Source organism: Bubalus kerabau, chromosome 6, assembly GCF_029407905.1.
Source record: "Bubalus kerabau isolate K-KA32 ecotype Philippines breed swamp buffalo chromosome 6, PCC_UOA_SB_1v2, whole genome shotgun sequence".
Lineage (NCBI taxonomy): Eukaryota > Metazoa > Chordata > Mammalia > Artiodactyla > Bovidae > Bubalus > Bubalus kerabau.
Window position 1 is genome coordinate 58,884,432 of NC_073629.1, and position 26,390 is coordinate 58,910,821.

Genomic DNA, 26,390 nt, shown 5'->3' on the forward strand with positions numbered 1-26,390 from the left:
CATCCATAAGCAAATCTGTGATTACTTACATTAATAGAAGGATTTTTACTTAATTTTATGTTAGTCTTCACACAAAAAATTGACCAAATCATATAAATGTTTGGTGGGAGATATTCTACCAGATTGTATTAAAAAAAATTATTTTAGATTTTGGGACCATGCTGCTAAGGGATATATTTATAGGAGATATTGACCATTGCTTGTACATACAGCTAGCAATAAACTTGCCGGTGGGTTGTTAGAAATTTATTTGCCAAGAAAGAAAAACATGTATTAAATGATCATGTAGTGAAGACATTTAAATTTCTGTAATGGATTGAATATTTTGAGCATTAAATGTTTTTAAAAAGGAATGGTCTCCAAATTTTGATGTATCAGATAGAGCATATGGCCATTTTTCTAAAATCACACATTTAGTGAATTGTTACAGTTGATTCTGTGTCAAGCCAAAGTTTAGACTAACGGCGAGCAGACTAACTCAGAGTGCTTTCTGCTTAGCAACCAACTTGTTGTCTCCTGTTTTGCTACTGAATGCACGTACTCATGGCTCAGAAGTGTGTCTGCAGCCAGCTGGTCTCAACTGGACAATACTTCATTCACCTAATTTCCAAACTAGTCAGGCAGAGACATCAGCTTTTTATTTTTAGTCATGAGGAAATTTATTTGTAAACTTCAAGTAGTAGCTCACTGATCTCAGACGCCCCTGAACTATGAGAACTTGCCTTTTAATTCAAGAATGCGAAGTCCTTGGAATTTCTGTTCTGCTTAATATTTTTTCCTCTTAAAGCCTCTTGCAAGTATATTGTTTAAAAAACATAACCTCTAACATTCTAGAAAAGAGAAAATAGCTTTTAGTAGAAAAAAATTTTAAACTCCAAGAATACTTTTAGAATAATTATCTGAAAACAAAAATTTAGGAAGTTAGTTGTGTGTTCAGATTTCTGTTGTCTGCCTTTATCCCCCACATGATTGTTTTCTCTCTTAGAAAACGACAGTTTTGTTGGCATGTGAAGCTTCAGTTTCCTCAGAGTCAAGCTGTGTACGTAGAAAAAAGGTATAGTATCACCACTATCTATTCAGAATTTACTTGTTTTCATTACGCCTCCATATTTAAAATAAACTGTTAGATGTGATGTCAGTAGTAGAATGGATAACTAAGTGTGGTATAGTCATACAATGAAATGCTACACACCACTGAAAATGAATCAACTACAATTACACACATCAACATGGATGAACCTCAGAAGTAATGTCGAGTGAGAAAACCAAGTTAAGGAAGAATATAAAGTATGATTTTTGTATGTAAATATGGAAAAAAATAAAAGTATACTTTTTAGGAATACTTCAATGGCACCCCACTCCAGTACTCTTGCTTGGAAAATCCCATGGACGGAGGAGCCTGTTAGGCTGCAGTCCATGGGGTCGCTAAGAGTCAGACACGACTGAGCGACTTCACTTTCACTTTTCACTTTCATGCGTTGGAGAAGGAAATGGCGACCCACTCCACTGTTCTTGCCTGGAGAATCCCAGGGACGGGGGGGCCTGGTGGGCTGCCGTCTATGGGGTCGCACAGAGTTGGACACAACTGAAGTGACTTAGCATAGCATAGCATAGTAATGGTAGAACTCTGAGGGAAGTGATAAGCACAGAAATCATAATAGTGTTTATTTCAAGATGGGGACAGATGTGAAGGAGAGCAGCATAGGGAGAATCAGGAGGGCTGAATCAAGAGGAAACCTCTTCAGGCAGGTGGTTATACAGGAAATGAAAAATAATCCCAAATTCTACTATGATAAAATTACTGCTATTAACATCACAATGTGTCCTCAGAAAATACATTATTTTGGACATGAATATGTATACTCATAATTGGAATTAACTCACATAACAGTTGTTTATCCTACTTTTTTCATATTATGAACATTTTCAGATACCATTTAAAAATTTGAATGGTGGTATACTATTTGATTCCTTGGGTTAAGAAAATTTTAAAGTTGCCTTTTAAATAATGTCTTTAGCATATATTCATACTATGCATAAATGTCCTCTCTTTGTAATTGCCATATCAATTTTAGGGAAGAACTTTATTATTTAAGGTTGCATGACTGACTAACAACAGGGGAAGGACTTATATTTTACAGGTAGGGATATGTAGCACAGTAGTGTATATGAATATGTATGAGCTTTTTTCCTAAGTAATTTTTGCTTAAAAGGATATTATATTTTGCCAAGACTAGAATAAAAGGTCTATGTTCAGTTTTTTCTCTAAAGCCACAATATTTAATAATTCTAAATTAACACCTTTAGTAGAAAATTATAAATAATAAATTTTGTTTTTGTTTTTGTTGGGAAGAGTACCAGATGATAAAACTATTAATGAAATCCTAAGACCTTACATTGATCCTGAAAAGTCTGATCCTGTAATTCGTCAAAGGTATGTTTCAAAAATCTTGTAACTTTCTGAAATTATTCTACATAATGAGGTGTGTATTATGTGCATATTTAAATAAAGCCATGTTTTTATTAGAATGTGATATTTTCATACAGTTTACTTTCTGTCCCATTTCCTTGGGGTGTACTCAAGGCTTTGTCAGTCAGAGGTGATGTTTTGGGTGAGAATTTTGGTTATAGTAAAAATAACAGTACTTAACACTTTGTATTAATTCATTTAATCCTCACAATAACCCTTTAAAGTAGATTATTGCCATTATATCCCTTTTATAGGTGGAGAAACTGAGCCTTAAAGTGGTTAAGTGACCTCATAGAGCTAATAATTAGGGAAGTAGGATTCAAATTCAGGCAGTCTGGATTCAGAGTCTGTACTCTTACCCCTTAAACTAAACTTTCTTTCAAAGTTGAACTCAAAACTCTGAAAATTAGAGTTTCCAAGTAAAGACAGGAAATCCTGTTTCAGCCAAGTCTTCATAAAACTAAGTAATGTAGTTCTGCCTCCTGTCTAGAAATACATGGACAAAAATGGTTAACATAGCATAGTGGAAAGATTCAGTTATGAATATCTGCTTTAGAATAGCTAATTTTGTTCCTTACTAGCCATGTGATCAGGAGCCAACTTACTTACCTAACTTCTGGGCCTTAATTTTTTCCATCAGTAAAATGAGAATGATGATGTTTACTAGATAGAGTTGTAATGAAGCTTTTAAAAAATTATGTATATAAGGTTCCTGGTACAGAGTCTTACACATAGTAGCACTGAAAGAAGGAAACTGTTAGCATGTGAATGTGTTTCTGAGCAGGAGTTTGTTTTCACCAGGTGATACCTGCTTAAGATAGTAATGCTTGGTTTGTTTTAAATTTTAAATTGGGTGAATTCTAAAGCATCTGATTCAGTTCTAGTTAAATCTCATCTTCTGCTTTTCATAAAAAATGTTGACTCAAACCCAATCTATGTCGCATACCACACAGTGTCTTTGGGACCGCTACCATGTTTCTTTTCCTTTTACTGTAGTCGTTGTTTAGTCATTCAGCTCATGTCTGACTCTCTGCAATCCCATGGACTGTAGCCCCCCAGACTCCTGTGTTTGTGGGATTTCCCAGGCAAGAATACTGAAGTGGGTTGCCATTTCCTTCTCCAGGGGATCTTCCCAACCCAGGGATCAAACCTGCATCTCCTGCTTAGCAGGCAGGTTCTTTACCACTGAGCCACCAGGGAAGCCTTTCCTCTTGCTACGAACAATCTAATTGTTATCACTGGTTATATATTTAACATAAGGCAAAATACCTGTGATCAAATTGGATACTTTTAAAAAAAAAAAAAAAAAATTAGCAAGATTAATCTGTACAGAGAGAAGATAGGTAATTTTTTTTACATTTAGATTGTTGGTTAGAAAATACCTTTGACACTTTTTCTGTGCTTGGATAGGTAAATTTTAAGTATTATAATTAGCTACTCATAGATGCTTAGTTTTCCATAGACACAGTTTTAAAATACACTAAAAAGCAGTTTTACTTCCTTTAATATGACTTTTTTATTTCAGGTTGAAAGCCTACATTTGCTCTCAGACTGGGGTCCGAATTTTAATGAAGGTAGAAAATATGCAGCAAAATTTAGTAAGGTAAAGTTGCTTCTCTTTCCATTTCTTTAAATGTTTTCTAATTCTGTAATACAACTAAGTAGCTTGCTTAGTGGAAGTGGCTAGTTATTTTACTAATTATCTGGCTGTCAGCAAAGCCTAGGCTTTTAAAAATGAACTTCAAATTAAAATTTTTAGATAATCACACATCATAATATAGGATCAATGCAATTGAAAAATCACCCTGGTTAAGGACATGGAAGCAACCTAGATGCCCATCAGCAGATGAATGGATAAGAAAGCTGTGGTACATATACACAATGGAGTATTACTCAGCCATTAAAAAGAATGCATTTGAATCAGTTCTCATGAGGTGGGTGAAACTGGAGCCTATTATACAGAGTGAAGTAAGCCAGAAAGAAAAACACCAATATAGTATACTAACGCATATATATGGAATTTAGAAAGATGGTAACAAAAACCCTGTATACAAGACAGCAAAAGAGACACTGATGTATATAACAGTCTTTTGGACTCTGTGGGAGAGGGAGAGGGTGGGATGATTTGGGAGAATGGCATTGAAACATGTATAATGTCATATATGAAACAAGTGGCCAGTCCAGGTTTGATGCACGATACTGGATGTTTGGGGCTGGTGCACTGGGACGACCCAGAGGGATGGTACAGGGAGGGAGGAGGGTTCAGGATGGGGAACACGTGTATACCTGTGGCGGATTCATGTTGATATATGACAAAACCAATACAATATTGTAAAGTTAAAAAAATAAATAAAAATTAAAAAAAAAAATAAACAAAAAAAAAAGAAGAAGAAAAATCACCCTGGTTAGAATATTTTAAAATAACATCATGTGCAACTGAAAGGTTTTTAAATTCCATTGTAACTTATTTCAAGAAATATTCTGTACAGGTGTGTGTGCATGCATCCTCAGTCATGTCCAGCTGTTTTACAACTCCATGAACTGTAGCCCATCAGGCTCCTCTGTTCATGGAATTTCCTAGGCAAGAATACTGGAGTAGGTTGCCATTTCCTACTCTAAGGGATCTTCCTGACCTAGAGATCAAATCCAAGTCTCTTGCATCTCCTGCATTGAAGCAGATTCTTTACTACTGAGGCACCGAGGAAGCCTATTCTATACAACAGAGTTCCAATGTTCCAGGTTTTGCTTTAGGAATAAAAAAATTTGTGTGATAAACTGACCATTGAATATATCACAGTGGAAAGAACTCTACACAGAACGTGAAGAAAGCCAGGCTCTAACAAACCTTGTGATTTGATATCAGTAGGCTCTCTGTCCCTTCTTTAATGGATTGATGAAGTAGACAACGTTGACAGATCTTTGAGAGTCCCTGCAGTGTGTCCTTAATAGGTGCCAGTTACGTGTGCATTACACTAAATTGCTGAACACTGATCTTTTAAGATCTGTGATGCTTTCCCCCTTTTGTTTCATTAACAAAACTACTAGATTCACTTCAGACTAAATATGATTGGTCCCATCTGCTTGTATCGCTTAGAGATTTAAGCATCCAAGCTGTGAAAACAAAGCTGGGTTTGAATCCCAGCTCAGTCTGCTTCTAATTACATTAACTTGAGTAAATTACATAGCCTAACTGCCTTAGTTTCCTCATCTCTAAACTGGGGGTAATAATAATCAGGTTGTCATAAGAGATTGAGATAAATATTTAGCACATGGTAAGTGCATGCTTTTATTATTACTGTTGCTACTATTGCTGTTATTACTACTATTACAACAGATAAATGGATTCTTACAAACATCTTCCAAAATTCAAGGAAACCAAAACTCCTTGAATTCCTTACCTATTATAAAAGGTAAGGTAAATGTAAGATACTGCATAGTTTAAAGTTGATAATATAGGATAGACTGCTTAGGCCCAGATAAGTGTTCATTTTTGACTTGGAAATACGTACTGTTTATCTGTGAAGAGAGAATGGGAATGGTGATCTCAGCTTGTCCTAGAGGACAGAGTTTTCTCGGAGAGGGACAGAAATGCCTGGAGCATGACACAACCCAGAGGGGAGCAGTTGGTAAAACCTTTTCAGGAAGTTGCGTTAGAAAGAAATCCGAACATAGCAAGACAGGAGGATACAAGTAAGATTGGTAGATTGTATTTTAACAAAGGACCAAAGAGGATAAACCTTCACCAAAAAAGGTTAAAGGACTTACTGCAGTGAAGATCAGATGACCTAATTCAGCTTCTCTGGGCTCCATTTCCCTGTAAGAGCCTTTAGTTTCTCTTATATTATGGCTTTCCTTCTTTAGAAACCTAAAAAGGACTTCGATTGGGCCTTGGATTAACCTTTTTAATCCCCAGAGGGGAGACAATGGTACAGTAATAAAGTAAAAGATGAGTAGTATTGACTTTAAGGAATACCTAGAATACTAAACCCAAGCCAAACTGAGTAACATGAAAAGTATTCTGACTTTCCCTTATCTATGTATGAAAACATGTCCTCCAGATTTCCCCATTTGAGTTGTTTACTTAAACTCAATAATATATGAAAATGCTATCAAAGAAGAGGAAGCAGTAGCTTACAGCCAAGGTCTAAGAATTTTGTTTTTAAAAATTGCCATGCTATGTAACTTTGACTAGTGATGTTTTTCACTTTAAGGCAATAATAATGTTAGAAACTCTTAAGTGAGATACCTTTTATCCTGAAGGTGGACCTATGTTGGGCTAAGGTACATCCTTATATCTCTGACTGTTAAGTCAGCCTTAAATATAGTTATCCTAATTTCTACAAAACTCCCTAGTTTTATTAGCTTCCATGCAAAGAGTTGACTCATTGGAAAAGACTCTGATGCTGGGAGGGATTGGGGGCAGGAGGAGAAGGGGACGACAGAGGATGAGATGGCTGGATGGCATCACCGACTCGATGGACGTGAGTTTGAGTGAACTCCGGGAGTTGGTGATGGACAGGGAGGCCTGGCGTGCTGCGATTCATGGGGTCGCAAAGAGACACAACTGAGCGACTGAACTGAACTGAATCATGAATAATGAAATTTGACACTATGGAGATACATTTAGAAGTATTTTTTTTTTATTAAATATTTTTAAACCTGTGTTCATCACATTATACATTCATAGATAGGCTAAGATGAGCGTTTACACTTCATTGTATACTTAATTACAGTTACACCATTAAAGGAAAGTACATTCAGAGAACATCTAAGTAAGATTATTATAGGTTATAAAATGCAGGCTTCTAATTTAAAATAAGGAGGATTTTATTGTTTCCTGAAAAGTGCTTAGAAGACTGAAATGTATTTTCCTTGTGGCTTTCTGATTTTAAATATATCATATGATTTATAGCACTCCAGTAACTTCAGAGTAGTCTTTTGACCAAATACTTGGTATTGGTGATTTCCACTGGTTGTGTTTTTCATTCTTAGAGGGTTTATGACAATTGTCCCATTGTATAACTGATCAGCTAGAGCAATCTTAAATTTTTCCATGCTTTAGCTTTACTTTATTCAACTTCTATGTTTAGATTTAGGTGATCATAGAATGTGTATCTCACCCTAAGGAATTTGTTACTCTTTAGGCGTTTTCTTTCCAGAATACACAGGATTGAATTTGTATCTTCTTATAAAAGTAAGTGGGCTTCCCTTGTAGCTCAGTTGGTAAAGAATCCACCTAACCTGAGTTCGATCCCTGGGTTGGGAACATCCCCTGGAGAAGGAAAAGGCTACCCACTCCAGTATTCTGGCCTGGAGAATTTCATGGGCTGTATAGTCCATAGGGTGGCAAAGAGTTGGACTCGACTGAGCCACTTTCACTCACTCACTATAAAAATATGTCTGCTTAAGTAAATCCATTCATTCATCCAGCAGACACTTAGTGAGTACCCATTGCGGTCCAGGTGTTATAGACATTAGACTGATAGCAGCAAGGAAAACCATTCTTGACTCTGTGGAGCTCACATTCCCAGTGGAGGAGAATTCATGTAAGATACTCTCTTGCATATCATTTCTCACCATGTTTCTGTTTTCAGAGAGTAAATGAATGTTTTGAAGCAGAAAAGGCTATGACAGTAATACCAGGCACCATCAGAGGCAGCCATTATATTGCTGCTAACTTATTGACAAAATAAGTTAGAATACTCCCAGCTTTGATGAAGTTCATTCAGTTGTAATTTTTTAAATCTATTAAATTTTAGACCTATATTTTACTATTTACTTTCCATAAAGACTCATTTATTTTCCATAAAGAAATTCAGATGCATTTTCTATTGTTTTATGTTTACTTTGTTGCTGCTTTGATGTTTATATCAGATCCTGATTTTGATAACAATGTGGTTTAAGCTGTTGTGGGATGAGTTCTTTTCAGATTTACTCAAAAGCCATTAATTAAGCACATTTATTCTCCTTGGCCTATAAATTACAAAATTGGAGTTTATATAGGACTGAGTAGGGTACAGTTTTGTTGTAAAGAAGAAAACAGACATGAAGCAAAGTTGACTGGGGTGCCTGGGGTGGATCTGTCTTCTGAGAGATGGAGATAAGGTCTGGAGAGGGTTAAGGCACATTGAGTTTCAAGTAGGAGTGTCATCATTTTCTCAGTCATTACTTTCAAAAAGAATGGCCTTTCTATATTAATCCCTTATTACTAAGCACCCTATTTCTGTATCCTTTGAGCCTCAAAAGCTTTTTATAGATTCCTACATTCCTGTCTTATATTTATCTCAATGAAACATCCCATATGGTGATAAACTCCCTTTTGAAAACAGTGGCTGCCATATGCATCTTCATTTTTATATTCCTTAAAGTGCTGAGTCAGTGACTTTCCCATATTAGGAATTCAGTCTTAACTCTTTTAATAAGTAGTGTGGTGGTGGTTTAGTTGCTAAGTCATGTCCGACTCTTGTGACCCCAGGAACTGTAGCCTGCCAGACTCCTCAGTCCATGGGATTCTCCAGGCAAGAATACTGGAATGGGTTGCCATTTCCTTCTCCAGGGATGTTCCCAACCCAGGAATCGGACCCAGGTCTCCTGCATTGCAGGCAGATTCTTTACCAACTGAGCCACAAGGGAAGACCCAATAAGTAGTATCAGATCAGATCAGATCAGTCGCTCAGTTGTGTCCGACTCTTTGCAACCCCATGAATCGCAGCACGCCAGGCCTCCCTGTCCGTCACCACCTCCTGGAATTCACTGAGACTCAAGTCCATCGAGTCAGTGATGCCATCCAGCCATCTCATCCTCTGTCGTCCCCTTCTCCTCTTGCCCCCAATCCCTCCCAGCATCAGTCTTTTCCAGTGAGTCAACTCTTCGCATGAGGTGGCCAAAGTACTGGAGTTTCAGCTTTAGCATCATTCCTTCCAAAGAAATCCCAGGGCTGATCTCCTTCAGAATGGACTGGTTGGATCTCCTTGCACTAATTCATTTAAATATATGTGTGCCTGCTATGCACTAGGCGTTGATACCACTTTAAAGCAGGGTTTGGACAGCTTTTTTGCGAGTGGCCAGACAGTACAGTTGGAATTGTCAAGCTGCCACGGTAGCACATAAACAGCTATAGACAGTACATAAATGACTGTCTGGGTATGACTATAAGACCTTATTTACAAAAACAGACAATGGACAGAATTTGGCCTGCTGACTGTATTTGCCAATTCCTGTGTGCTTCAATTCTCAGTTCTCTAAAATGAGACAGAAAGATAGATTATTAAAACAACTGCCAAGTATAATGTAAAGTTTCTTCAGAAAAAGCACTTGTTCAGAGAACAGGCTTTTTGATATGTAACCTTGACCTGAAGTATCAATAGGTTAAGACTGATCAAGTCTTTATTTTTCATTTATTCAGTTAATATTCATTGAGTCCCTTCCATATGCCAGCACAGTGCTAAGCCTTAGGAACACATAGACATCTAAAAGACCAGCCCTCAAGATGCTCACAGTTGAGGAATGGAGATAGTAGGTATGTGGTAAATGGTACAATAGATATGTATTTAATAATACGGCATAGCAGAAAACATGGGCATCTTTGCCTGTCAGTTTTTGATGGGTGCACAGACCAGTTGTCTTCACTCTACTTCCAAAAATCGACATATAGAGTAAGGAGTTGAGACTTTAAACCCAGACCAAATTAAAATATTGTCCAAGCTTTGATTTCATGAACGTCACAGAAAATGTTATTACTCTTTTGTGGGGACTACCTATTGTACTGGAGAAGGCAATGGCACCCCACTCCAGTACTCTTGCCTGGAAAATCCCATGGATGGAGGAGCATGGCAGGCTGCAGTCCATGGGGTCGCTGAGGGTTGGACACGGCTGAGCAACTTCGCTTTCACTTTTCACTTGCATGCATTGGAGAAGGAAATGGCAACCCACTCCAGTGTTCTTGCCTGGAGAATCCCAGGGACGGGGGAGCCTGGTGGGCTGCCGTCTATGGGGTCGCACAGAGTCAGACATGACTTGCACAGATTCTATTAGTTGTTTCCTACTATGCTGGTTGCTGGTTGTAGTTAATAATTTCAGAACACTTTTTTCTTTTTTTTAAGCAAAAAAGCAACCAGCAAAAGAATGAGCTATTTCTCTTGGATGATGTTATTTCCATGCTGAGAGAATGTTTTTTAAATAAAAAACTAAAGGTACTTTACTTTCTTTTGGATCTGTAACTTGAAATATTTAAAAATCATTTACTGTGAAGTTGAGGTAAGATACTTTTTCTTATGCCCTTTTAGAGAAATTGGCTTTGCCTCCATAAAGGCCTCAAGTGAGACCCTCCTGACTTTTTTTTGATTTTCACTAACACCCATGCACCAGCAAGCAAAGACCCCCTCCCCCCAACTTCTACCTTAAAGCAGAGTGACCCCCCAGCTCAGGTTACTTGCTCAGATTCTGACTTCCTAGACTCTGAATTCTGCCTGCAAGGCACCACCTCTCAGACTTTGTTGATTCTGAGAGCCTGGTCTCTTGCCTGTGTCACCTCCTCCAGGTCTCTCCTTGCTTTTCACCTCGCCCAGACACCTACTGGAGAAGGCAGTGGCACCCCACTCCAGTACTCTTGCCTGGAAAATCCATGGATGGAAGAGCCTGGTAGGCTGCAGTCCGTGGGGTCGCTAAGAGTCGGACACGACTGAGCGACTTCACTTTCACTTTTTATTTTCAAGCATTGGAGAAGGAAATGACAACCCACTCCAGTGTTCTTGCCTGGAGAATTCCAGGGACGGGGAAGCCTGGTGGGCTGCCGTCTGTGGGGTCGCACAGAGTCGGACATGACTGAAGCGACTTAGCAGTAGCAGCAGACACCTACTGGCTGATTTTGCTCCCTTAGCATAAGCATCTCTCCAACTGATTATTTAACCTGTGTTTCTTTTCTCAGAACATTGCTTCTCAGATTTCGGTGTCCATCATAATTATCTAGGACAGATGAAAATGTTGATTTTCAACTCGCCTTCAGAGTTTTGGGTTTAGTCAATCTTACACAGAACCTGCATTTTTTAGTCTCTGCTTCCTAAGGGACCCTGACAGAAGTTATCCCTGGAACCACACTTAGAAACACTGCCCAGAATGGTAAACTCCTTGAGGACATTTTTAAATCCCATACAAGTGTCTAATGTGTTTTCTATATAAAAAGTATTTGGTAGATGTTTATGCAGTTGAGTTGTTGAAGTTGTATGTAGAAATGTGTAACATTAGGATGAATTTTTGAAGTCAGATTTCTACATCTTTAAAGATAGGGTCTGTACCCTTTGCCTAATCGAACTAGTAATAGGAAACTAAATCTTATTTCAGGCTTACAGAGAATGATTGGAAAGTATACTCTGAAGATATTCTAAATAAAAAAATTTATAATATACATGTTAACAGTTAGGATTTTTTTAAAAAAATATCCTGCCATTAAGGAACTGAAGACCTTTGAACTTAAGATTATTTTGATAATAATGGTGTAGAATTAAATATATATCAGAGAACATTAAAGGAATTCCAGGATTGCTAAGAAGGGCATTAACTGCTTTCAGATGCCTTGTCTTATGTAAATAGCCAGAGACCGGTTTTGCCTTTTAGTTAGATCCATTGAAAATAACTGTGATGAAGGAAGGGTTAGTGACTAACAGCAGTGTGCTCTCTAGATGAGATTACTTAAACTTCCTTTTGTTTCCCTTTTGGAATTTAATTCTAGTAATGAATTCTGCAGAGATAAATGGGGGAAATCACTTAATCTAAGAATCAGTTGTAAACAACCTTGCAGAAGATGCCATCATCAGCACTCACTCACCTCATTAAGAGATGCATTCCCAGTAAAGTTGTACTTTAAATGTTTGTAATGTGTTTTTGTTTTGATCAGTTTTGTACTAATAATAATTAAAATTATTCTATCCAGAAGAAATTTTAACACTTAAAGCCTTAGTGTATAGATAATAAAATGAAATTTTTACCTAACATGCACATTTTTGTTATAGGGAAGTATAACTGGGTGATAAGTAAAAGGTTTTCAAGCATGAATGTATGTAGGATAAAATTCTGTGGAAAATTGAAATGGAAAGACAATCAAGGAGGAAGGGAAACCATATAAGATTTCTAACTATTAAGGAAGAACTTGTTCAGTTTTTAAGTTGGTGATACTGGTACCATTCCCATTTTATTTAAATTCCAGTGAATTTACTTAAGAGTGATATAACATTTTCATTTTAAATTATCAGTATGTGCACTGCACTACAAATTATGTTCTTTATAATCTGTTTAAACTTGTGAATAAAGATTTTTAAATGAAATTTTAGATGTCTATTTTAAAATGTACAAAAGTATCTTTGTTTTCTAAAATTATTTTAGGTTATGATAAGCAGAAAAGTGTGCAGAACGTGCATAAGTTTTCCCAAATGGAGACATACACAAATGTTTGCTGCAAGGGTATTTAAAATCAGAGTTAAATCTAAAGGCTGATGGATGTCTTTATGGAACACATAAGTATTAATGACACCCTTTTATTGAGTGCCTCCTACTGTTTTTTAAGTACTTTGTTAAGCATTTTATACACATTACAATTATGTTACACAATATATACCTTGGGCTTCCCTGGTGGCTCAGTGGTAAAGAATCCGCCTGCACTGCAGGAGATGAGGGTTTGACCCCTGGGTCCAGAAGTTCTTCTGGAGAAGGAAATGTCAACCCATTCCAGTTTTCTTGCCTGGGAAATCCCATGGACAGAGGAGCCTGGTGGGCTACAGTCCATGGGGTCAAAAAGAGTCAGATACGACTTACTGACTAAACAACAACAACATACGTACATTATACATCATAAATATGTTTCATTACCCAGAAAGCCCTGACTGCAAATTTCTAACCACTAACTATTAGACCAGAGTACACGTTCTTGGAAGATGTAGAACTCAACCCCAGTTCTTTGTTACCCATTGCTGGGATTATTGATTATTTTCCAAAGTGAGAATCATAAGCAGGATGAGTACATGCTCAAAATAGTCTCAACCGTTGGCCACATTTTGGATCTAGACTCTAGAACAGAGGAAGCAAGGGATCATTTCAGAACTAAAAAATGTTAGAATCAACCTAAAGAATGTCTGCACACATAAAGAAAATATGTAGCACAGGTTGCTAAATACTTTCATCATCTCACAACACATCCAGTGATGAAATGGGTTTCATGTGTGGCATTCTGCTGGAGGCAGTTTTATGATAAGAATTGTAAACGTAGCTTTAGAGAAGTTTACTCTTACTTAGCTCCAGGGAAGCTGAAACTCAGCTGGATGGATGAGTGGTTGAAGTTTCAGCTGCTGTGAACTTGTGAATATTAATTTGAGAGACTGTACAGAAAAGTTGATCCAAAATGATGTGACAGTCAAAGTCTTATCAGATAATAAGCCCACAGTTTCCATAGTAATGATCTCATTTCAACTATGTACTATTTTGATTATTGATTAAGAGGATTATGTAAAACATAAAAAGTTTTCTCTAAAAACTTGGAAAATAAATTTTAACTCTCAGCTTGATGTTAATCCACTAATTTTATCCATTCTAGTTACGTTACATAATAACTTGTGCCAAATTTTATATATTCTGCAGAGAGAATAACAACATATTGAAATTTCTAGGTGATTCATTTTAGCCAAAGTACCTCATCTCCTTTTCAACCAGACTTTTCACTGAAATTCATAAGTACCAAAACTGAATTCTGTGTGTGTTCCCATATTCTCTATTAATATCTTGTACATGTGATTTCTTCCTAGAAAGCCTTCATCTTTTCATCTCTAGTGAATACCTAATAGTTCACCATTGTATCCCAGTTCTTGAAACAGCAACTGGTACATGGTAGACCTTAGTAAGTATGTGTTGAGTGAGGAATAACCAAACAGACAAATGATTCTATGGTGTAGTTAATCCATGAACTACTTAACATTTAAGCAAGTTATTTGGAGGAACATGGTCATATTTTCCAAAGTGATACTTGCTAATGAAGACTGAAGGTATATAAGACTCTTGCATTTAGTCTAGCACCAGAAGAAAGATATGCTTTGTTAACAGGAGAAAGGCTACTTAAAATTCCCTGTGTTAATTAGGAGAAAATCCATGCAGGGGGAAGGATTTTTAAGAACCAATTAAGGAGGGAAGGAGCTCAAGTTAGCAAATGAAGTGCCTAGATACTACAGGCACCTCTGCAGCCTGAAAGAACATTTGGAGGTGAATAAGGGATAAGAGAGAAGGTTTATTGAGTATCTACTTAGGTTTAGGTTTCTATCATGACACATGTCCCAATGAAATGTGATAGCTTGTTTCTTTAACTGGCACTTCCAATAAACTGTAGGGTTTACTTCTGTGAACTTCCATTACCTAGGAGACTATCTTTGTCTTAGTGTTAGTCATTCAGTCATATCTAACTCTTCGACCCTAGTGGACTGTAGCCCTCGAGGTTCCTCTGTCCATGGGATTTCCCAGGCAAGAATACTGGAGTGGGTTGCCATTTCCTTCTCCAGGGGATCTCCCCAGCCAAGGGTTTGAACCTGTGTCTCCTGTATTGCAGGCGAATTCTTGACCATCTGAGCCACCTTACATGGTAGATACTAAATAAATATTTGAGGAATTGATTGATGAATGAGTGCTAGGGACTGTTGACAACATTTTCATGTGCATTAATTCTAATGAAGCATGTACTGTATCTCTATAAGATAGGGATCGTGGACTCTGAGAAATTGAGTTACCCAAAGAAACCAAATTACAGTTACAAAGCCAGGATTTGGACTCAGGTCTTTTTGTCTACAGAATTTCTGCTTTTTTCTACTGACTTGTCCATCATATAAATGATGAATATAATTCCTGAAAAGTATGTTATTTCCCTGCTAAAGGTGCAAAATTACCTTTGAAGTACAAAGTCTTATTACTAACACTAGTTTGGCAAGTTACATTTTAGAAACATTTTCATCTATTAGATTTAATCTTTACAAGCTAGCTGATGAGCTAGATAGCTTTTACAAGCTAGATAACTTTCATCATTATACTGATGAGGAAAACTGAATACTCTTGAGAAATCAGAGCATATAAGGACCTGTGATAAGACTGGAACCCAAGCCTTCTGGATTTACAAGTAATTGAGCTTACTACTAATTGCATCTAGAATAAGAGCCTTGTAAAGCCCTCTTTAAAGAATGTTTTAAATTGTGTAGTTGGTCAGTTTATTTCACTACATCCATAGCTTTCATGTCATCAATAGACTGGGATCGTCTACCTGTGTGTTTCTGAGCTGTAGTGCTTTATGAATGGAGGCAGGTGTCTGCACTGCCCCCACTCATGACAAGCATGTGGAGTCCTCATTTACACGTTTACATAAATTACATAAAAGTCCCAAAACGAGGTGCAGCAAACTACTGGTTCAACTACTGTTATATTTTTAATATGAAAACTAAGTGAAATTAGGTAAGAAGAAAATTTGACTTCGGCAAAACCTGTTTCTAATGTGACATGGACAGTTTGAGTTGCAAAAATTGTCACGCGGGAGTATCATCTGGAGAAATTTTAACTAATGCCTTTTTCTTTTAAACAGAAGAGTTAAAAAAAAAAAAAAATGTCTGACCCCTGTATTTTAGTTTGGTTTTACATGTGTTAGTTTGAATTTATGTATCCTTTTTTCCCCTATTCTGGGTCTTCATTACCTATCTGGTTTCTTTCTTCCTTTTCATTTGGATTTTAAAAACTAGTTTGTTCACTTAATCTGTTCTCTTTCTGCTCTATTGAAAAAAGTTTAGTACTTTAAAATTACTTATTTTAAAGGAATTTGATAAGTATGAATCTAAAACATTTAGTTTATAATTGATTAACTTTACTGAATTCCGGAGAAGGCAATGGCACCCCACTCCAGTACTCTTGCCTGGAAAATCCCATGGATGGAGGAGCCTGGAAGGCTGCAGTCCATAGGGTTTGCTGAGGGTCGGACGGACATGACTGAGCAACTTCACTTTCACTTTTCACTTTCATGCATTGGAGAAAGAAATGGCAACCCACTCCAGTGTTCTTGCCTGGAGAATCCCAAGGATGGGGAAGCCTGGTGGGCTGCCGTCTATGGGGTCACATAGAGTTGGACATGACTGAAGTGACTTAGCTTACTGAATTCAGTTTATACCAAGATAAGTCATACTTGAAAAACATTTGCCTATCAGATAACAATAAACTGATTTATGTTAAGGCTAAGTTTTTTTAAACACCAAGAGATTCAACTGTGTACAGTTTGCACTTTTAACCTAGAAACCTAAATTAAGAAATAACACACAACTATGAAGAATATAGGTTAAGTGCTGCCTTTTGTAGATAAATATCAAAAAACTTGCACAGTTTTAGAGCTGAAGGGATCTTCGTGATCACCTCATCCAATGACCTTATCTTGTGGAAAAATTCTGTGGCCTTGGGATTGCTATTGAACTGTTAAATTTGGAGAATATTCTATTTTAGTTCACCTGTTTTTTAAGGGGGTGAAAGGGAAGATGATCTAAAGGTCGTCAGTGGTTAGATAGGAAATAGAATGGTTTGTGACTCCTCTCTTTTTTTTTAAATCTGTGTCTCCTTTTGAGTTATGGGAAGTTTAAAAAATCCTAATTTGCTAATAAAATGCAGAGAAGGAAGTTCAAGAACTTGGCCAGTTTCTTTGAAAGTTAGTAACAGAGCTAAGCTTAAAAGCATACCCTTGAATATCAGTCCCCTTTTACGTATATGATGTCAATCACTTAATACCTGTTTAGTCTCCTGAGCTGTGCTGCCCTTGCAATGCCCCGGTGAAGGTGCCTAAAGCTGGGTCGGCTAGTGAGCCTGTGAGAGTAATAAGCAAGTGAAATAACAAGAAGAAATGTCTAAGAGAGTCCCTAAGGGAAAAAGAAAAGACAAATGTTGGTATGTTAATTCTTTCAAACCCAAGTAGTTTGTCTTGTGGTAGTAGAACCCTTTTACTAATGGGAACATCAGAGTTCGTGAAAATTTCAAAAAAAGATGAAGCTTTCACTTGGGATTCAGTGACTTAATGGTTTGCAAAGGAGCTGACTCCTAAAGGTTTTGGGCAGAGCCAAGCTAGACTCGACAGCTTGCCTCGAGATAATGGAAACAGAAACACATTCAAAGTAGTTACAGCCTCTTGGAAGTAAACGTAATACAAAACAATGATTTGAAAGTTGTGAGGAAGGCTATGAGGCTACATTTAAAAATGCAGAATGCATAAAAAAGTAAGTGTTTCAGTGCTACATAAGTGCCATTCGTCATTATTGAAAATGTTGACTGACTGTTTTGAACTAAAGTTTCTGTAAGAGTGCGTTGTTATTTTAGGTAAATACAACTGTAAAACTGTGTTCACAGATTAAGTAAATGAGTTAACAATTTCTGTGTTTTATCATTTAGCCCTTGTAATAATAACTCTCTGAAGTGATGCAGTTATTATCTCTACTTTCGAGCATGGAATAGGAATTAGAGAAGTAACTTGTGAAGAATCACAGACCAGTAAGAGATGGAGCCAGGACTTTGAGTGTTAGACTCCAAACCCAAGCAACCAGCAAAAGTTACTGCCTCCTTTAACTAAACCCCAGGTCCACAAAATGTTACCACATTTATGTTTAATAGCCTTTCTTTATAAAACAGTTTACATAATTTACTTCCTAATTACTGGCAAATATTAATGGTAGACTAAGAGTAACCATTAGTAAGAAAAATCAAAGAAATTCAGAATTTCAGTGAAGTCTGACCTCTTCTAAGTGACAGACTGGAAAACAGGTCCCCAAGCTGATTGACACTCAATAGCAATATTGCTATGATAAGTTTGCAACATCTTTTAGTAAACACTAAGTAAAATTCAGTGATTCTAATTAAAACCACACAACATACCAGGTTTATTTTAATTGTTTCACTTTGGAAATCTAGAGAAGCTTAATGAAGATTTAATATTTTACAAAGAAAATACCTAAAACATCAGATATGAACTGAAAGTTTTTTACCAAAAATAATTAAATATGTAGAAAACATTCCCTTATTTGGAAAATGTCTCTTAATAGAAGCCTTATGATTCAGTTAAAATGTACAGAAAATAAGTTACCACAAGTGTTTGTAGGATGCCACTTGAAAACTTCCTGTTTGAAAGTTCAAGTCTTACTTTCTCCTAAGAAAAATTGAGTTACATCCATTTTATATTTTACTTTATAAAAGTTAATTGTATACTTCTATATCTAATTCAATCTCTCTTTTTTGTATAATCACTGTTAACTTAAAAAAAAATATGGCTTTTTCAAATGGAAATAACGTGTAAAAGATGTGAAACATTTATTCCTTGAAGGCTGGAACCACTTTTAAAATATCGTAAACAGGTCTGTATTATATTACACAGGGAAAAGAATGTATGCGTTCTGTGGCCTATGGGCATGAGGGTGAATAGTTTAGGAAAACTGAGTGTTTTGCATTTCAAGTTTCTTTTCAGCATATAAAATATTCTGTGATTCTAAAGTGAAGAATTTAATTGTGGTCATGCAAACATAAGTAAAGTTTTAGTTTTACAGTTGTTTTCTCACTTGTCACTCATTTCTTAAAAAGAAATCAGTTTGTGTAGTGGGCTCAGCTTTGCATTTTGTGAAGAAATTCTGTTTCCCCTCATTGAAAAACTAGTGCATGGGACAGAGTTAGCATACAGAGGAATCACTACACCAAGAGTGTAGTGTGCTGCGTGTCTCAGTCAGCTGCAAAGTGTGGTGCAAACAGTTTGTTGCTAATTAAGAAACACCAAAATTTGAATGTTTTACTCTTAAAATTACAGCAGATTCAAATGTATCTCAATGGCAGCCTCACTCTTGATCACTGGTATTTCAGTGTACTTTCTTGAGTGGAAGGAAAGAGGATGGTGTTCCAGCTGTCAGGCCTGGTATCTCTTGGTATATGTGCTTTGCATGTGAATACCATCTGTCATCTGTGGAGATAAGAGAAAGAAAGTTGGAGAACTTCTGCACTACACTGGTGGAGGTTCTGAGGTTTCTCCTCTTTGTCATGACATGATAGTCACATGCCAGCACATTCTCTTAAACAGCTCCTGAGCTAGCTGAAATTCACCCTTCTTCCTACCTCAGAGAGCAAGCAAGGAAGAATGCCAGGGGCATATATCTTTAATCAACTGAAAAAAAAAATTGTTTTTAAATAATGACTTGAGAATTTCATACTTTAAGGAATATTAACATCTAATTTCCTGTGACACATTTACTGGCTTATATCATAGTGAAAATAAAAGTTGCTCAGTCGTGTCTGACTCTGCGACCCCATGGACTATACAATCCATGGAATTCTCCAGGCCAGAATACTGGAGTGGGTAGCCTTTCCCTTCTCTAGGGGATCTTCCCAACCCAGGAACTAAACCCGCATCTCCCACATTGCAGGCAGATTCTTTACCAGCTGAGCCACAGGGAAGCCTAAGAAAACTGGAGTGGGTAGCCTATGCCTTCTCCAGCGGCTCTTCGCAACCCAGGAATTGAACTGGGTTCTCTCTCCTGTATCACAGGTGGATTCTTTACCAACTGAGCTATCAGGAAAGCCCAAAAAGTGCAAGTCACTCAGTTGTGTCCAACTCTTTATAGATAAACTCCATATTTCTTATATTTTGTGCTTTTACCTAATTCATAAACTCAAACCTGTTTTTTTTTTTAATTTCAAAATAAAGGAAAGCCAGATTTAATTATATGGTAATATAAATTTTGGAAAATATAATTTAGAATTATATTTTCACAGAAGTATTTTATAGCCAGTTATTTTACTGCCATATATAACTATAAACTATCAGGGCTAGTTGTTTGGTTTTCTTTTAAGGCTCAAACTAAATATATTTGAGGAATTTGAGTTTTTAGCTAGTCAGTATTTTATCCAAGAAAAATTCATGACACATCAAATATAGATATTATATAAAAGCCTCTATCCCTTAAGATGAAAATGAATAACTTATTCTAGAGCTTTCCTAATATCAAATTATTTGATATGCTTTTGATTTACTTTGGGACCTCATAATAATAGCTCTTTTACCCAATTTTCTTAATGCTGGTAAACTTACTATATTTATAAGGAAACAGCTATTGAATTATTGTCATCTCCATGTAAAATTTTTTAATATAAGGGACTCATATTTTGTTTATGAATAACTTCAAATAAAAGAGTATTTTTATTTTTGTTTTGCTTTTTTTCTAAAAGATATTATGAGCTGGATCCTGACAGAAGTCTCCTTGACAATTTGAGGGGCAAAGTGATCATTGAGTACCCAACATTACATGTAGTATTAAAAGAATACAGTAATGACATGAAAGTTCTTCACCAAGGTGAGTGTAAATTTCTTCCTGGTAACTTTTAAATAACTGGTGAAATTGAAACCGTTACATGATTGTCTTTATATATTTTCTCACTGTATTTACACACTTAACTGAATTTCCTCTGTAACTACAGATAATGCTATAAAGAAAAATATGATTGAGCTGTTGCTTCTGTCCTGTTTGAGACCTTGTAAGCTTTCATCAACTTAAAATGAATGAATCATTGAATGTCTGCCTCTAAAAAGATGTCCTTTGCCTCTTTGGAGTTTTTTGTATTTTGTCTTTTTCTAAGGTAATAATCTTTAAGTAACAGTCTGTCTAAGATCAGATAAATTTATTCCCTAGTTAAAACTCCTTAGAGATTCCTAAAATGAGAGATCACAAAACATTTTTAGTATTCTATACTTTTCCCTCTTTGGTGAGTAGTGAAGTTGGGAGGAAGTACCAAAACTGGAAATTGTATGTGTAAAATGTTAGTATATAAGGTGACTTATCCCTATTTGCAATTACTGTTGAAACTAATTATGTAGCTGAATGTAAATTCTAGAAGATGAATAAAATTTTAAAAGTACTTCTAAAAAGAAGAAGTTACTTACCTTAACTCAGAACCACTATATAGCACTTTCAGCTAAGAATTATAGGTACAGACCAGGTTTCATTGTAATTCCAGAGAACCGTAAAATCCTTGGATTGGAAATATGTAGTTCAGGTTTTATTGTTATACCAGCATTATAGACTCTTAATAGGCAATAGCCTTTGTTGTAAGGTCTTCTCTGTATGTGTGTATGGTAGCTTTTTTCTTTGTGAAAGTTAATAGAAAAAAATTTTTTAAACTAGCCAAATTTTGTTAGTGCCACAATTTGAAGCCAAATTTTTAATTGGCAAACATGAAGTTTCTAAAAGTCAGTTAGCTCTCTAAATCTTTAGGCTAATTCTTGACTTTATGTTTTGGTGGTTTTTTTTTTTTTACAATTTGAGAGCATCCATTTTTTCAAATTAAATTAGAAATTTCAGTACTAAATGTCCAGTTTCACTTTTTTTTTTAAAAAACTGTAAAACCTTTCTTTTTCCTTAATATAATTCACATAGCTCTCTCTCTAAATGTTGGTTTCAGGGAAAGTTTAGTAATATGGGTTACTAGCCAGAGCAAACATTGTCTGTGTAAATAAACACAGCACACACAGCTCCTCTTTCACCTTGTTTAGGAGTGCACATTGAAGTAAGGCTTCCTGTCACGAAGCAAAAAGAAAAGGCTACTTTTGTAGTGTACTTGGAACCTTATGAAGTAAAATTTGGTATTTTTTGGTGGTTGTTCAATATTTGACTTATTTACATGAACCTCGAGTGACTTGCACTTTCAGTATAGAGGATCGTTTAGAGCTGCCGTAGCAGAGGACTGAAGACGATCGAGCAGGATTTTAAGGACCACATCAGTATTGTCACATCATGAATACATGGACTCTAAAAATAATGCCAGGTCTTCCTGTAGACGCATTTCTTTGTGTAAGCACTTCAAGGTGTCTTTTTCTTTGTACATTCTCACAGCACTGGATATTCTACAGGGTGGTCCCTTAGTGCGGGGGTGGGGGGGAGGGGGGCAGAAAGGGGGTGTTATATAAGAATGGGGCATTTTCTTTGGAAAGCCTTGAAATTTTTTCTCTCTCCAGAGGCAAAAAAAGTTGGATTTTGATCTCAAGTTCATAGCAAAGGTGTCTCTCTTCTAGTTTGGGGAATGTGTGTTTCTGGCCTGGGATTCAGTTGTTTTCACATTTGATGATTGTTAAAATGTTTGTTATGAGTATAGATGGCCATAGTTTATTTTTTAAAAAGTCTGCCTCCATCTATGGACAGTAGACAAGTTTTGTTTGCTTTTGGCTTTTTATGAAATGGAAAAGGTTGACTGGAAAAGGTTAAGCAGTTAATGTAGCCGCACCGGATTGGAGGCGTAGAGTGCTGTCCCCACACTTGTATCAGTCCAGTGGGAAGTGCTCAGAATGGTGTTTCTTGTCTCACAGGTCCTGTTTGCCAAACTTAGCTGGTAGATTTAAATGACACAGTAAAGGCATGCTACATTTCAGATTAAGGAAAAAACATAGAATGGAGCTCCATTAAAAGAAAAAAACTGGGCAACTTCAGTAAGCAGCAAAAGGAAAAGCATCCCAAACTGCAATACCAAACAGCACAAAGCCCATTAACTTAAAAAATTAGCAAAATATTTTTCTCTAATATAACTCAGAATCACAGAATACTTCTGCCTTTTTAGGTTTCCCAGGTGGCGCTAGTGGTAAAGAACCTGCCTGCCAGTACTGGAGACTTAAGAGGTGCGGGTTTCATCCCTAGGTTGGGAAGATCCCCTTGGAGGGGGCCATGGCAACCCACTCCAGTATTCTAGCCTGGAGAATCCCTTGGACAGAGGTGCCTAGCTGGCTATGGTCCATAGGGTCTAAAAGAGTCAGACACAAGTGAAGTGACTTAGCATGCACGCACACAACCCAAAAATGATTACTTGAATTAGTGAAAATACTAACTTAGAAGTTACTTATATATCAGTCCTTTCTTACTTATTTATTTATTTTGATCATGACATGAGGCTTGTGGGATTTTAGTTCCCCAACCATGGATTGAACCTGGGCCCTCGGCAGTGAAAGCACTGGGTCCTAATCACCAAACCATCAGGGAATTCCCACATCAGTCTCTTCTTGGGCCAATAAATCCTTTCTTCCTTTCTCCTGCCTCACTCCTGCTTACCCCCTCTCTTTCCCTTTCTGTTTCTGTGTGTGTGTGTTGCATGGTAGGGCAGCGGAGGGGAGGCAGTGGGATGGGGATGGAGTTCAGGCCATCTTTACGGCACGGCAACTTTACAGTGCAATCAGGTCTATAACGGTTTCAACCCTGAGAAAGCCAGAGGAGAAAACGAATGCCTTGTATTACCATGGAGAGAGACCTGAAGGACTCTGCTATGAAGGACTCTGCTAGGATCTTTATCAACTTCTACAAAAATCAGGACCATATCTTGGGTAGAACCTATTTCACTGCCTTTCTTGTAAAAATGACCTGATGGACACCAGTTTGGTTGCTGGTACAGTGTTACATCTAGGTACCATTGGCAAACCCAAGGAACTTGGCAATTGGAATTTGAAGCAAGATCCAAATTTATGGTTCTAGCATCACCTCTTATTAGCTGGGTCCTTGGCATTCACTCTGCCTCTGAGCTTTATTTTCCTTACCTACACAATGGAGATAAAGGGCTATAAGCCTCAAGCAAATAATCTGTATTTTAACCGTAACAGTTTTCAAAGTGTTTATGTGCTATTTCCTTTTAGCTTCCCTGTACAATAAAATAAAGAGAGCAGTTATTCTGGTTCCCATTTTGCAAATTGAAAAAAAAAAAAAAAAACAGTCTATAAGTTGGAGTAGCTTACAGTTATATTAGTTCAGTATACATGCTACACGGGGGAAATAAATACAGGAGAGAAAGGCCCAGTGTCTATTCTCTTGGAACTCTCCATAAGTGAGTAAATCATAGTTTTGCTGTAGTCAAGACAGCTCCTTTAAAGGAGCTCCATTTCTGCTCTCAGTCTCCTTTCCAGGGAAAAGAAGGAGATGGCGATTAGCTAGTCTTCTGTCAGCCCACATTCATTCAATATATACTGACCCTCAATTTTAAGTTTAAAAAAAATCCTGGAAAAATTGATTCCAACCACACTTGGCCAGCCTGAGTGATAATAGTGGTCTGTTCCATGGTGCAAGTATCGGATCCTACCCACACTGTGAAGTGACCATTCCTGAGTCTTCCGCAGAGTCAGGAAGGATGTTACCTCACAAAATATAATTGCCACTTTCAGACATCATTTCTGTATTTATTGTGGCCAGAATTGTATATCTCAGCTGCCTGGGACATGACATGGTTTGTCTGTCCCCATGAGCAGTGCTGTTGGTATGAATCAGAAGGGAGGAGAGAAGAGGGAAAAACAGAACAGGCTAAACAGAAACAGTATACACACTTGACTGTATGTTTACTTACTTTTTCAGTGAAAAGTGAATCTACTAAGAACATTGGTGATGAAAATTGAGCACTTCTTTTGGAGGAAGAATGTGACAGTACCCAGATAGTGGCAGAGGACCTTGTTGGAAGATTTGGGGATACTTTCACTTGGTCATTGGAAAGTTTTGTTTCTCTGAAAAGTGATTAAACCATCTTGGAAAAAAAAAAATGTTTTAATGTATTTTCTAGCTTCCTGAATTGACTTGTAAGGCTTAGACTTTAATATGCTTTATTCTGTAGGCTGAAAACTGTGTTAGTTTGATCCAAGGATCCTGCATTAGCCAAAAGTTGGCATTCTCTTTAGCAGAACCTCACTAAAGAAGGGCCATGTGGCACACCAGCTAGCCACAGGAGGACTGGTCTCTCAGATGCCCATTCTTGTCCTTGGGATTTGTGTGTAACTTAACCTCTTGAGACAACTGAATGGATCTTCTATACTTGGGTGGCACCTGGTATGATGTCCTATGGAAAAGATTGTGTAAGTACTAGGAACTGCTGTTTCTTACAGTCAGTTCAGAAAAGCAGCAGTTCCGCATTGTTGTTTGAACCATCAGTGCTTGCGAATCTGTCTTTCCTTGTCCACACAGTGAGCTGTGTCTTACTGTGAATCTGTGCCTTTCACCGCATTCCGACTCTCCTCTTGGCATTACCACACGGGGTGTTGTGATGAGCAGTTTAATGCTGTGTTTGGAAACATCTAACAATAGCTAAAGAAGAAACACTTGGAACTCTTCAAAGTACTTTTGGAATGTGTATGTGTATTTATGTATATACATGATTTAATTTTTACCTTATGGCAGCTCTGTATACATTATGATCTCACTTATTAAAATTAAAGTTTCCTAGTTTTATTGGAATTTATAGTTATGAAATTGCAATATGACTATAAAAGATTATTACATCTGTATTGCATCTGTGTGCTTAATGGTTAAGAAAACAAATGATAAAATTGAATATCAATGAAATTCATTTTTAGTTTACAATTAAGAAAAGTTTTAGACCAAAAAGAAACCAGAGGTATTCATTAAAAGAGACTTGGAAAGATTAGAAATATGAAAAGATAATGAGAACATTATAAACACAGAAGAAACTTATAGAATACAAATATATGTAACTTGGGGTAGAAATTGGAGAAGAGCATCTAAAGACAGTAATGGCCCAAAGACCTTTGATATAGAGTAGTGGTAGAAATGTGATTCATAGACAGTAAAGGTTAGGCATTTGAAAAATACATATACTTTCTAAAGCAGCTTCAGGGATCTTCTCCCCATATATAGTAAAAACTGTGTGTAGAATTATGTTTTTCACAATAATTACAGGATTGAAAACTAAATGGGATTTCACAATCTTAACAGTGAGATTTATCTTCTTAAGACAGGCAAGAAAGAGAATGAATTGAATCAGACATGTCACAGAATTGTTACTGGGAAAAGTGGGATAAAGTATACAAAAAGAACATGTGACCTGAGTATCAGGGTGGAGAGGAATTTCCTGACAGTGAAATATGTTATGATGT

The 26,390-nt window shown here is 36.8% G+C and overlaps 1 protein-coding gene across 1 annotated transcript in view; it reads left to right on the forward strand.

The window, feature by feature from the left end:
- ZNHIT6 (zinc finger HIT-type containing 6) overlaps window positions 1-25,781 on the forward strand; it is a 61,616-nt gene extending 35,835 nt beyond the window's left edge. Inside the window, exons 7-11 of the mRNA XM_055587105.1 lie at window positions 986-1,054; window positions 2,354-2,434; window positions 3,996-4,073; window positions 20,714-20,838; window positions 24,862-25,781. Of these exons, the coding sequence (XP_055443080.1) occupies window positions 986-1,054; window positions 2,354-2,434; window positions 3,996-4,073; window positions 20,714-20,838; window positions 24,862-24,902 (394 nt within the window). The 3' untranslated portion in view covers window positions 24,903-25,781. The remainder of the gene's footprint in view (window positions 1-985; window positions 1,055-2,353; window positions 2,435-3,995; window positions 4,074-20,713; window positions 20,839-24,861) is intronic.
- The last annotated feature ends 609 nt before the right edge of the window (window positions 25,782-26,390 follow it).